This window comes from Mugil cephalus, chromosome 7, assembly GCF_022458985.1.
Source record: "Mugil cephalus isolate CIBA_MC_2020 chromosome 7, CIBA_Mcephalus_1.1, whole genome shotgun sequence".
Taxonomy (NCBI): domain Eukaryota; kingdom Metazoa; phylum Chordata; class Actinopteri; order Mugiliformes; family Mugilidae; genus Mugil; species Mugil cephalus.
This window is the reverse complement of record NC_061776.1, coordinates 23,882,555-23,896,739: the sequence shown is the minus strand read 5'-3', so window position 1 is coordinate 23,896,739 and position 14,185 is coordinate 23,882,555. Positions and strand designations below refer to the sequence as shown.

Below are 14,185 nucleotides of genomic sequence, written 5' to 3'. Positions count from 1 at the left end.
ATTTTGAAAAATTGTACAAAGGATTTTTTCTGACCCAGTTAAAGGTAATAATAAATACAACATATATGATATTACGTTTGTTCCCATTTGGCCAATACTTGGGAACACAGGCATGGCATTTGAAGGTGTTCTAGAATAAACAAATGAATTCTGCTCCAGTTCATGTTTTCTGGTTGTTCTCTTGAACGCAATATCAGTGACCTCTCAAAACTTGCTTTTGTCCATCGCTCAACACAGGAATAGAACATCCGAGGAACTCCGTGGGGGAGGGGATGGGCGAACAATTCATACTCACTCCACAACAAAGTACAAAATAATGAGGTGACACAATGTGAATGGTCATCATAATCAGCCGTAACACTTATTTTGTTGTTTTCCTTCAAAGTCTTCGCACACCGCTCCGTATCATAAGGCATTAAACTATGCAAAAGATTTATTGTAAATGTTCATTCAGACTTACAGAATCCATGATGCCGCATGGAAATATCCGCACATCCTTCTTGATGACATGTGAAATTTCAGTTTACCCACAGGACCTTTCAAATCGTCTCCTATGATCCGCTGAGAACAAGGCAGGTGATAAAGGAGTTCAGGTATGCAGCGGGTAATCCGACGCTAAGAGGACGGCATGACATTGATCTAAGATGGTAATCTGCTGCTCCTCTTTGCGAGGCACGTTTTGCAATAACAAATACAGCTAGGAATAACCATGAGATACATGACGAGGGAATCAGTTGTATTTAAAGAAAACCTTCTTAGCTTAGACAAACTTTCACCCAGCAAATGAAGGGAATTCACACAGTGACAAAACATAATCTCGCCTTTGAACAGTTTTCTGTTTCCTTTCTTCTATTTTCCTACGAGTGTCGGCGCCTTGTACAAGAGGCCAAAAATGTTAATGATAACCCGGCAGCGGAAACATGGTGGGTGGTTCTGCGATGCGCTCTGAATATTATCAATAACAACATGTGTGTTAGCGTGCACGTGCCTGTAGTCATCCATCCGTCCTCGCATCTATCCATCCCTCCCGTTCTGCCTCCGCTGGCTGCTGCCTCCTCCGCTGTTAGGATTCAATTAACACGGTGCAGGCAGCCACGGCACCCTCATTAAAGCTAATTAGTTAAAACATCAGCCAATCTAGCGTTAATTGGCTTTGGTAATTAATTCAGCCGCTAGACCATATGAAAGCAGCAGGGAGAGAGATAATGAGAGGCAGCGAGCAAGTCGAATCAAAGGAATGGGACGGGGAGAAGGAAAGAAAGGAGGACTAAAGGAAAAGAGGAAGTAATATGTATGGAATTACTATCAGAGAATTACACAAAAGGTCAGGATATATTTAAGATGCAGAAATGTGTGCCGCTACACTAAGACCTGCTTAAAAATTCCAAACCACAATCAATAAGGATTTACAGTTTATTTTCAAATGTGCCATGAAAATATTCTGCTAACCATCATTTGGCACACTCACGACCTGTGTTTGCTGTGTCCGCTGTGTTTGGGCTGACTCAGTGTGTCTATTTTAAAATGCTGATGTCCCCGTTTGCCCACTGACACGGCATGTTCCTGTCGTGATTAGGCCCTTTGGGATGGAAATGAGTGCCGACAGGCCTCACGCCCACACTTGTCTCCGTTAGGTATCACTCCTCCTCCGCAAAGCTGAGGAAGGAGGAATGGAACAGAGTCAGTCAGCACACACAGGGCAGAGGGTTGTCTTTCTATTGTAAACATGTGTCATGCAAACCAAGACATAGCAAGTGTGCTACAGGACACCAAGTATAGGAGTGGCACTATGTTCCAGTGTCCCAAACCTTATCAGAAAAAAGTCCAGGAAGTAATCAATATTTCAGTTTGTCTGCCTTTAATATTTAAAATGTGCAATGTACAGGTTCCCCAGGCATTAATTATTCATGTTTAATTATGATTATTAAATTATTCATTATTAATCAAAATACGGTTTTTATTGCAAATAAAATGCAAGTAAAATAAAGGAATATTATAATTTATATTTTCTTAAAAAAAAAAAAAAGACAATTGAAATAGTCAGTTTATCCATCTTTGTGGCTTTTTTTTTAATATACATATGATCATGCAGAATACTTGGACTCTGCGACCATGAGTGTTTGAGTGCTGCACTTTAGCGTGTTGTGTGATGGGGGTCGTGAATTGAGGCTTGGCCTGCTGCGGCTGGTTGTCCCTCTGCTCTGTGGGTCAGTGCTTGGTTAATGCTCCATTAATTTACTTCTTTTTCCCTCTCCACTGGCTCCTCTTTGACACACACTTTCACACACACACACACACACACACAGTGACAAGGTGATTGATTGAATAAACAGCTGTCAGTAGTTGGAGATAACCTCACTGCTGGCATCACACTGCTGTCTTTGAGTCAGACACACGCATGCGGCCGGGTCCCAGGAGTGAAAGCCGCATTACACATGCTGACACACACACACACACGGACGCACACACACACACACAGGCTCATCAGATGACCATTTATCAGTATGAGTTCAAAACTAGGCAGCTGCTGATTTATGATCTTTTGGACTTTTCCTTTTCCTTTTCTAAATCCTCCAAATTGCATTTCCTTTTCATTTTCTATTTAGCAGCCTTGAAAATGCTGTCCACTGCTCCCAAAGCTTTCCCCAGTGACAGAGCGACCACTGTGCATATATTAACAGCAATAAATGTCCTCTTCGTGCGAAATAAATGCGTCTTCCATTTCGCTCTTTATTCACGTCCATAGTTGGCACACGCAAATGTTTTGGGTCTCTTGACTCAAACAGACACCAACACATGACACGCGTGCGCACCTTTCCCCCTTCTATCCCTCAATCCGGCCATCTCTTCATCCCTCCCCTCCACCGCGCCGACATTTCATTTGCTTTTCTAAAAGTGACAACCCCAGGGAGCGAGAGAGGGATACTGAAAGAGCTTGGTGATGAGTTTTGAGCAGGGCGTGGAGGAGTGCTATTTAAAAGCGCCATGCATCACTGTCAGGGAGTGGACTGCTCACACACACACACACACACACACACCCACACCCAGACAGACACAGGAAATGCACACATGCATGGACTAACGCAAAGCAGCCCTGTGGCAAACTGAAGTTGACCCCCGTTCCATTTCATCAAATGTCCTCTGAATGAGGCACACAGCCTCATCTATTTTGCACAGGCACAGACACACACACAGAAACACACACGCAGTGATCAGCCTAGTGTCTAGGCTGCTTAAATCACAGCTCACTTAAGAAAAAAACATATCACTTCTCTGGGAGACACACACACACACCCACCCACACATACACACCTGCTAGTCCCATTTGCGTTAATACGGCCCCTGGTTTTGGGCTTTAGGGCTCATATTTGCCATTATGGAGATGATGGCTTTACGGGGCCCCTCTCACCTCACCTTGCGTTGGTCGGGGAGAAGACCGGGGAGAGTCTAAATGAAGGCTGACACCTTGGCGGGATTTATTTGATTGCAGATGTGAGGCGGTGTCATTCTGGAGAAGGGGAGAATGCGTGGAAAGGAGGAGGGCCTGGACCCTCGGGCTAAGTGAAAAGAAGAAGAGGAGAGGACGGTGGGGTGAAGGGAGTGAACGAGAAAGAAAGAGATAAAGAAAAGGAAAAGGAAGATTGTAGGGTGGGGTGGGGGTGTGGGGGGGGGGCAGAAGTGGCCCTCTTTCCCTTTCGTGAATCAAATCAAATTCCCCTTATCGCACATTATTTGAAGAGGTTATCGGGCGCAGTAATGCGGTTACACGCCGGGCCGCGGCTGAGAGATTTCCTTGTTTACCGATGTTGGCGGGTGTTATAGCTAACCGGCCGCGCGAGCGTAGCGCGGAGGAGAGGAGGGGGGAAAAAGGAGGAGGAGAGGGAGGAGAAGGAGGGGAACATGAGAAAAGAACGGTAGCAGGCATAAACACTTGATGCATGTCAGAAAACTCATTTAGGAGAACAACAAGGAGGGGGAATGAAAGTGTGTACCTGTGTGTGTGTGTAGAAAAAGAAGAAGACAGTTGTTCAAGGACAGAAAAACAGCCTCCACATGTAGACACTTTGTAATTCCATTTGGGAAAACGTGCTCGTGTGTTTTGCAAGTGTGCCCCGCGTGTGTGCGCATCGTGTCGCCCACCAACATAATATATATGTGCCAGCCCATAAATCGGGCGTTCCTCTTTTCTGACTCTTATTGTTGTGCTTAAATCCAGTTTACATGCTCAGTGCTCATTAGCTGATTGTGTGTATAATTTACAAGTCAATTCAATTCCTTACTGAAGACATAAAATATAAAAAAGGATCAAGCTCATGGAAAGTCACACATTTCTGTTTTTCTATAAATGCATCCTTAAGGCAGTAACCTACAAATTTTATATCGGTCATTTTCTGATTGCCACAACACAGCAGTGGGTAATTCTGTAACTGACTGTAAAAAAAAAATATATATATATATTTCCAAGTTTGAGGAAAAATTCAGTGTGCACCAATCTCTTGTGCTCTGAGAGGCATCAGTGTTGGTCAAGATAAAAGTGAAGAGATGACCCGCAGTACAGGTCATTAAATGGGATTTGGCGCCTCAGCGTTGTGAGTACATGCCTTGCCTCTTAGCCCATTGAGCCGTGAGGACACCCCAAATGGTGTTTTATCTCTGCTCCCATTGAGAGCCAGTATTGAGCTGACAATCCCCGTCCTCTCTGGAGGTGCACCTTTTTACCTCAGCTCATTGTAGTCTGTGACTGGTAGCCTGCGCTATCTAGCATCTATTGATTCACACTTCATGAGGACCAAAGCGTCAGAGGGGAGAGAAGGAAAACTTAAAAAGAAAAAAAAAAGAAAAGACATGAAGGAAGATGAAGAATGCTTAAGTATTGAAAGGGATTAAACTCGTTTCATGATGATTGGCGTTTGACAAAATTGTCATCGGTTGTTGGCCACGGAGCCACTGAAACCTGGCATTGATTAACACCTTGTGGTGGGCAATCATATTTACTGGTGCGAAAGGAAGAACGGCCTGTCCTGTAGGTAAAAAGGAAAGAATACATAAAAAGGTGGAGAAAATAAGGATTCGTGGGTAAGACAGCAGGAAGGAACGGAAGAATGTGAAACAACACAAATGCAAGATAAGGAAGGTTCCTCCTCTCTTCTCTCCACTCTTCCATATGATCTAGCATTCTCCTCCCCACCATCTGCTGTCTGTAATTGCCTGTCCAGTTGTGTTTATACGTGTGACTCATCTCATTGTTTTTTAAGTGTATGGTTTTAAAAGCCTAGTCAAGGACACATTGCATGTTAAACATGGGTTAGATAGAGACATAGTAACAACGTCATACGTCTGTATTTTGTCTACTAACAACACTTAGTGGTCCTTCTGTGATTCTTATTCTCTCTCCTGACAAAGTCACACTGCTAAACCAGGAATTAGTGACTCTGTGGCTTGGGTTAGAGCAGCCAAAGTGTTATGTCAGTACTATCACAGCCAGTAAATAAATCAGACTGAAGATAGGAAAAGTCAGAGGATATGCTTCCTGCCAGCTGGCTGACTTATTGTTTTGTGACATGAACAAAACCAGTGAGCGTCATTAAGTGGATCAAGTGACAGAGATGAAAAGTAGGCAAGGTGGTGGCTGGGGAAATAAGGACGGAGAAGAAAAGCCAAAGGGAAACGGGCGCTATAGGGGGTGAGTGAAGACAAATGGAGAGATTGGGAGACAAAAGAAAAAAAAAGAAAGAAAGTTGGGGTAAGAGAGATGAGACGATCCATCTTGGCACATTAGCGGGGATCAGGCCCATATTCCATCACGCCTGTCAGGGCGGTTCACACCTTCTCTCTCCCTTCCTTCATCCGTGCATCCATCCATCCCTCGTTCACTCCGCCGACAGACTTTTCACTGAGGAATCTCGCCACTAAAAAGTCCTGTCAGGTCTATTTCCTTGTTATTGTCCAGCCGTCTTCTCACCTCCATCCTCTTCCCCCACCTTCCCTGACTCTTCCCTGTGCTTCCCGAGATTAAACGCTCCCTTGTTGTGCCGCAGGGCGAGTGTGCGTTTGAGCTGCCAGGTCCAAAGCAGGACATGTGCGCGTGTCTGTGTATGTGGGTGTGTGTGTGTGTGTTGCCCCAACATTAATCATCTTTAAGGGGCTGACAAGCTTGGTGCGCGACATCGTATCACATCAACACCCCACCCCATCCCACGCCCTTCCCCCCCCTCCCCTTCTCCTCCTCTTCTTCTCCTCCTTCTCCCCTGGATTTATCTGTCCATTCGCCTCTCCCCATCACTCACCTCTCTCCGGGAGCATTTGACAATGAGAAGGAGGGGAGAAAAAAAAAGAGCAAGAAAACACCACAAGTGAGAATGACAAGGAAAGACGTGAGACAGTGACGGCAAAGAAGCTGATTGACTGATATTTAATTTGCCGACCTGTTATGATGTGTTTTACATAAATGGGATAACTCACACATGCTTACATGACAAGGAGAAAGTCTGAGCTTCCTCCTCTTCAGTGAATTTTTAATCTGTCGAGCCTGCAGTGTATTAACCATGAATGAAAGAGTCAAGCTATTCAAAACTAAATCTTAATATTTACATACTTACATAATATTGTGTGTTGCAACGTGTATTTATATTTCTCCTCCCTGAGGTATATTTCATTCTGATTGGGCTTTGTTGATATGTTACTTTTATTATTTGGTGAATGAAAGAGTTGTGTTGTATTCGGTCACACCAGAGCAAGAATAATTAACATGTATTGTAAAAACATTCAAATCAAATAAGTTGACATACAATTCCACTGCTTGTTTTCTGTTGTCACATCCCTGCATGTACATTTCTTTATTACCCGTCTACCAATGCAAAAAGTAATATTCGTGTTGAATATTTCACAGTTCAAAAGAAAATCACCTCAAATTGTGTTGCGGAAAGTGAAGTCACGCCGTGCAAAATAAGCATTTACAATTTCCGACGTTACAAAAGCCTAAAAATAATCAATTTTTAGGAGTACGCCTGTGCGTGTGCCCGTGTGTGAATGCACAACCTCCAGGAGTTTGTGTTTGTCTGCGGAATAGAAAGAGCCCCGTCGGCCCCAGAGGGGGATTGGATCTTTCTTTGTTTGCGGCGGTGGATGGCGGTGGCTTCAGCAGGACTCAAATTATCTTGTCAAAGCAATAAAGGGGGGAAGGAAAATAGATGGAGAAACAAGAAGGAAAAGGGAAATATGTGAAGGGAGCTTTGTTGAAGAATGAAATAAGACAGAGAGGAGGAGGAAGGAAAAAACAAGGCGTTCAAGGAGAAGAGCCACAAAAGATGCAAAGAAAGGAGAAGTGGATAATGCCAAGTAGGAAGGGTTCAGGATGGGTAGATGTGAAACGAGGGAGGGAGCAAGAGAAAGAAAGAGAGAGTAATCGATTACCTATTTACCTATTCACTTAACGTGTTGGGCTCTGTTAAGCGGCGGTACAGGAGAATGGGAGGCTAGTATGCGTGGACACGCTCTGGGAAGGGAGGGGAGGCAGCATGTGTTGTGAGAGCAGTTGTGTCTTGATGAGTCCTCTTGGAGGAAGCTGTTGTGACAGACCAATATGTGCACAAGGATACGTGTCCCCCGAGGCCTGCATGTGTATGTATAAGCGTGTGCGCGTGTGTAAAAGAGAGAAACAACAACGACAAGACACGGAGGGGAGTCCCCCTACCTGGGCCCCGTGTTGCCGTGGTGACAAGCAGTCTAAACAGGATGTCCTGGCCGAGGCGGAGCCTATTGTTCGCGGGCTAAAAAAAGCCCATTTAATTGGCTGAATGCAGGAAATCAGGAAGTGTCCTCCGACATTAGACACCGGTGTAGTTTCAGTACATGTTATTTTTAGCCAGCTCAGACGGACTCAAAGGTAAACTCTGAGAGGCAGCGTGCACACTTTCTAATGTGCTCACAAACACTGACACACAAACAGGTGGGCCCCACCCTGTGCCCTGCTGATCAAGGACAATGAAGTGAGGTAGTGTTGGCAGACTCTATACAGCATTAGCTCATCCACAGCAGTCGCTGCTTTAGCCCCCCTCCCCTCCACACCTCCACACCTCCCCCGTCCCCCTGCTTTGACCTGAGAGCAACATTACACAATAGAGACTGTGCAGCACTCTGTCCCCCTTTTTGTAGGAGTGTAATCTAGAAGTAATCATGCACTTATGATCTGAGATTTCGAACAGTAAAAGCTTCTAGTTCAAAGATGATGCTGAAGATTTTGTATTCTTAACGCCAATACACGGTGAACCATGTAACATAAAAACATGAAGTAATCTGGATGGATCTGGATCTGATATGATGAATGGTTTGTGAAGGGTGTACCCATTTAGTCTTTACCTAACCAAGTTTGACACTAATTTGACACTAATTCATGCCTGCCTCTTGCTTGTCCTATCAGTGCCTATGTTAAAGTTTTCGCCTTTGTAACATTCCCTCTTTGTTGTTGTTCCCAGGTAAAAAGAAGATGTCCCTGTACGACAGCCAGGCTCCGGTCTGTCCCATCTGCCAGGTGCTGCTCAGGCCCGGAGAGCTCCAGGAGCACATGGAGACAGAGATAGAGAGGCTAGCGAACATTTGCCTGAGGTAGGCCTTCAACACATGCAACATTACTATGTTCCCTCTTATTTGTAATTACACACACACACACACGCACACAAACATTCCATTGACCAAAGGTGTGTGTCCAAGTATATAACACAGAAGCCCTAACCAAAATGACAATTTCACCCCAATTTCATTGACTGGAGAAGGAAATTAAGTATAAATAGTATATAACAAAAGACTAGACTAAACGCAAACTTGTTTCCATAATGGACACAGACTGATGAGACTGATGTCCATCCTATAATTTAACTCCAGTAAGCCAGATAAAATGTGCCAAAATGTCTGGGTGTTTAAAGCTTCGCTTAAAAAAAAAAAATGCTTAAATTCATTGTAACAGTAAGAACAGGGTGTGTGTGTGTGTGTCCTCTCTTTAAAGCTAAACACAGGTATTTTAGGACGATTCTTACTGGCTCATAAAGCCGGGTCATTTTTATGCAATAAGGCACAGGCTATACTTCAGCTCCGCTTTTATGTCAGGCTCAACGACCCGTATTTTTTCTGAGCAGAGGTTTTGGTGCCATAAATCTGCATAAAAGGCATAGGCATGCCGTCAACGCAAAGCTAAGTGTTTCCTACAGGGATTAGGATTCAAACCTGTGACCTCAGGTTCACTGCCGCCCCCTTCTTCTCCTCGTGGCAGTTGCACGAGCTGTTTTACGATGGATAAATCAACTCCAAGCCCTTTTAACGATGGGACACAACCATTAGGATCCATATTTCACCTTGACCGCACAGTCTGGCTGTGTGTATGTGTACCTGCATGCGTGAGGCCTGTGAGCGGCTGCGTTTGTGCGTGACCCGGTGTCCACCTTAGCGGCCCAGCTTTATGATAGTCCCCATTAACCTGAAGGAACAGGGCAACTGATAGCGTCACCCCACGTGGAAATCACACTTCATTTACCCCCGTTTACACTGCCTGAACCCCTCCTCCTGCCTCTCTGTGTCCATACTTGCTGACACCCTTGCTCCTTACCCTCTTTTTCTGCCATCATCCTGTTCATCTGACCGTCTGTCTGTCCTCCGCTCTTGCCTCTAATATCCCCTGTTCTATCTCAGATTCCTCTCATTTTCTTTTCTATAGACTTAATTTTGGCCTTACTCTTCTCCCTTTATCTTTTTTTCAAGTTACCCATCTTTCTTCAACCCATCTCCCTGTCTTCTTCTAACCAGATTCTTATTACTTGACTTTGACTTGGGATTTAAATCGGTTCTCGCCCCTTAGGAACAAAGTGTGACCTAACTTTGCCAGAAGAAAAGGACAGAAAGGGTGTTAAGGAAAATGCTGAGTAATGAAAAAACAAAAAAAGACTGAGATTGTTACAGATTTGGTTGTTACCATAAAAATCACCACATAATCAAAATAAAAACGTGAAAATGAAGGAAAGATGGAGGAAGCGGTCAAAAAGGATGACGACCAAATTAAAGGAGAGCTATCAGCCACACGGTGGATAAAATGTGCTCAGTTGTCATGGTCATGTTTAATTGTTTTCAAAAAAGCTGAATTTTATAGCTTAGAGAATGAAAAGGAACAAAACTAAATAGAACGGACGAGAGAGCCATCCTTCATCCTGTGACATGACACGGTGTGTGTGTGTGTGTGTGTGTGTGTGTGTGTGTGTGCGTGCGTGCGTGTGTTTCAATAATTAATAAAGGTTAGTAGCATGTCCTTCCCTCAGGGAGTCTGAGATACTAGCTTGGGGAGACACACACACACACACACACACACACACACACACACATAGTTATTTAAGGAAATAGCGTCATCCCAGGCTGAGATGGGATGGTGGCTAACGTCACGGCTGGCTGATTTACCTACTCACCATTAACCCGTTCTAACGCATCACAAAAATAGACGACAAGAGAGGAGAAGCAAACACTTAAAGATAATTTGACAGAAGTGTTGTTTCACATGCGAGCAAATACGTAAAATGTATGTGGATAGGGGATAAAATAGAGGCAGAAAATGTTTTGTGTGTTATATCACAAAACCAACCTCCGTCACACACCCTCTGTCCCTCCATCTCTCCCGCTCTCTGCAAGGTAGCTGCCGTCATTGAAAGTGACAGAGGGAATTTGGTCCAATTTGTGCTAAATCTGCCTTTAATGATGAGCAGTGCTTGCTGAATGAAATAGCTGTGGGTATGGAAACGAAGTTGTGTGCGAGTGTGTGAGTAGTTGAGGAGTGTGCATTCCATATCTTCCTGGTCCTCTCCATACGTGTCTGTTCTTATGTGTGTTTCTATTTGTTTTCTATTTCTTCTCCTCTCCTTCCTGTTCTGGCTGCATGTAAATCTATGTGCGTTTGATTACAACTGCCAGTTTGTCCTCTCTTGTGACCTGGAGTTCTGTCACTTGTTCACGGGCCACAGCTTCTAGTGCGTGGACATGGAAATCTGTCCCTCTCGCACACGCGCACACACACACACACACACAGACAGAGCTTGGTAAATGGAAATCTATCATGCCCTGTACACGTCAGGTGGCTCAGGGGGGCAAAGTAATCTGCATACCCCGTCTCCCCCTCCTCTTCATACCTCTGCTCCTCTTTTTCTCCATCCTCTTCCTCCATAATCAATTTGCCTCCACTCAAGCAAGCCCCCACCCCCGGCACCATATGACACAAAAAGGCAAAAAGCAATCAGTATCTTGAGTTTAACACCATGCCTCCATTCCATTCCACCGAACTCCCACAAAGAAAAGACTTATTCACCCGCACACACTCTCTCTGCTAGTGAGCTGAGGTTCAGGGAAAGCCAGTCTGTCTCTACTTTGGTTGGACTGATACAGATTTAACCAGGTTGGGGTTGGGTGGGCTGTTTTATTGAATTACTGATTGGACCAATTCAAAGTGCTGCTACTGACATAAGACTTTAAGCTTAAGCAGAGTGATACCGATAGAAACCGAATACTTTGGAACATTTGATTTATTATTTATGTATATCACATTCAAATGAGATCTCATCCTGTCACCCTCTTAGTCATATTATGTCATAAATAGCCCATTATTGCATTTAGTGATCTGCAGAAGAAGTTTAAATGGGGAAAAAAATGCTTTTTACATCAAGTTCACAGCCTGTATAAGTGTTTTGTGTGTTAACCAGAGACAGAGAGACTCCCATATTTTTGAGATGGAGCATGAGCAGATCCAATGTTTCCTGACTTTTGGGCTCACATATGGATGACTGAAAGTGTGAGTGTCTCAGTCAGACAGATTTTTTTTTTTTTTTCCAGCGTCATTTGCTTGCACTTTTATTTTGAAAAACAGCCAGTAATATATTATGATGGATATGTATCTGTATCTATAGCATAATTAACCTGCTGATTTAGACAGCTATTGTGGTGAACTGGTGCATTGATATGATGTCTGACATATAGTAGAATCACAGTAAATAGTTGTGATTAAAATAAAAAATTGTTTTACTTTACTTAATGATCAGGTCTCTTACTTTTCCTACTTTCTCTACAGAGTCCAGTTTTTTCATCTTTTACTGTTTTTGCACACGGAAAACTACAAATCGTACATTTGTCCCTCCACTTGACCTCTCATACCTACAGTAAACCGTATCACTACTGCCTATTTATGGCCTTTTAGCCCCAGCTTCAGATTATCAGACAAGCTCCTCTACGAACAACTTGCCTGTCTGTAACAACTACTACTACACCACCAACAGGCCCTCACCTGTCTCCCCGTCCTCACACACATGCCTCATTACCACAGCACATTTTAAAAGTGCGTCTTTCATTCCCCCTTCCTCCGTCTTCCCCCTCCTTGTCGGGCGTGTTTGTTTCTCTTTGCTGTGCCGCTCGTCTCCACGCACTCTCTTCCTTCCTCTGACATCGCAGCCAGCTGGATTCTCCAGCCCCGTAACCCTCGCCATCAAAAATTCATAGAACCTGGCGAACAGACGTGTGAAGTCGCGAGAAGAGGCAACAGCACACCAACTCTCCCATCACTCCTTCTCTTCCTTTCTCTCGTTTTCTGTCTTCTTTCATCTTCGCCTCGCTCGATCTCCCTCTTTATGCTGCCCGCTCGTCCTCCCTCACCAGATCTCTCTCTCACCTTGCATTTCATCTCCTGTTCCCCCCCTCCTTTTCACTCTCCTTTCATCTCTCTATCACCCCCTCTGTCACTGTGGCAATTTTCTCCCATCGTGGCAGGCATGCAACTGCTGTCCTCTCTCTGCCTCTCTTCCTCTCCCATCTCCCCCTCTCTCCTTCTCTTGTCGCTGTTTGACACCGTCAACAAGCAGGTAGAGGTGGCTGTTATTGTTGATGCCTCTGCAGAGGTTCCAGGTAATGAATAAAAGAGAGATAGAGGGAGAAGGAGAGAGAGATGACAGAGACAGGGATAGAAAAGGGGGTAAGAGAGGTGTGCGCGGGGGGAGTGTTGGCAGATTCCCCTGCATTACACGGCAGCTTGACTGTGTCACCCGTGTTTATTCTCTTTGTTGGTGGAGGAGAGGCCTGCTGTTCAGTGTTCACACAAACACACACACACACGGTTGAAAGACAATATAGAGTTGCATATGCACATCCACAGGTACACACACAGTGCAGAAGCAGTAGCTAATGTCAGGTTTTCATAGACATGTTCACCGAGACATTTAATACATCCAGAAACTTGTCCTATACTCTAGTTGGAGACACATGTATTCTGATTCAGCTTATTCATATTAGAACATATTGAATCAGTCTCATTATTAGTGTAACAAGGACTGCTCACAATGACAACCAACTAAAGCCTCACCTTACATTTTAAAGTTTTAATCCCTTGTTCCCCTTCTTAATTGTTGTCTTTATATAGATGTGTCTTAATCATGCTTTAGTAATGATTAACATTATTAAAATCCTGTCACATGGCACAATCAGGCCATGACATTATCACTATAAAGCTATAGTGTAAGAACAATATCACAGTGGGAGGTAACACTTAGTTCCATGTTTTCATCTAGCTGCAGTCACACTGGCCTGAAATTTTTGAAACCAATTAATAATTGAATTGAAAGCAAATAATGCCAGTGAATCTTGACTTTTACCCTCAAAAATTGCTGGACCCTATATGTCAGAGATCTTCAACGTTTTTCAGGCCAAGGACCCCAAACTGATGTAGAGAATAAATAAGGATCCTCTACCAACTATATGTGTTCAATATTAAACTCAACCTAGTGCTGTTTATAAATATACATTATTATTATAATTTTGCAATCAATGTTAAGCTATATAAATAATACACAGGTTCAAATATTCATTTATTTTTTTTATTTCAAACGTGCAACGGTAGGGTGGCTGTGCACCCACCATAAACATAAACATACCCGACATGAACAAACCTAACTGCTGTATGTATAAATAATTGACAGTTATCGAAAACAATTGACAGATTCAAGTTTTAACTTTAAATATAGTAGGGACAGTGACTCCATTTATCCTTTTATTAAAATATGTTGCATTCGTGTTACTGTGTAATTAAATAAATTTAAATTTGTGGGAGAAAATTGTGGGGAAAATTAAAAAAAAATATACATATGAAAAATGTATAGTCAACCAACGATTTTGAGAC

General features: G+C 43.6%; 1 protein-coding gene across 16 annotated transcripts in view; it reads left to right on the top strand.

Moving 5' to 3' along the window:
• The window catches only part of rnf220a (ring finger protein 220a), a 147,560-nt gene that overhangs the window by 101,186 nt on the left and 32,189 nt on the right, over positions 1-14,185 (top strand). For all 16 annotated transcript variants that reach the window (XM_047588612.1, XM_047588611.1, XM_047588601.1 and 13 more), the window contains one exon: positions 8,475-8,604. In XM_047588612.1, coding sequence (XP_047444568.1) covers positions 8,475-8,604 — 130 coding nt within the window. The remainder of the gene's footprint in view (positions 1-8,474; positions 8,605-14,185) is intronic.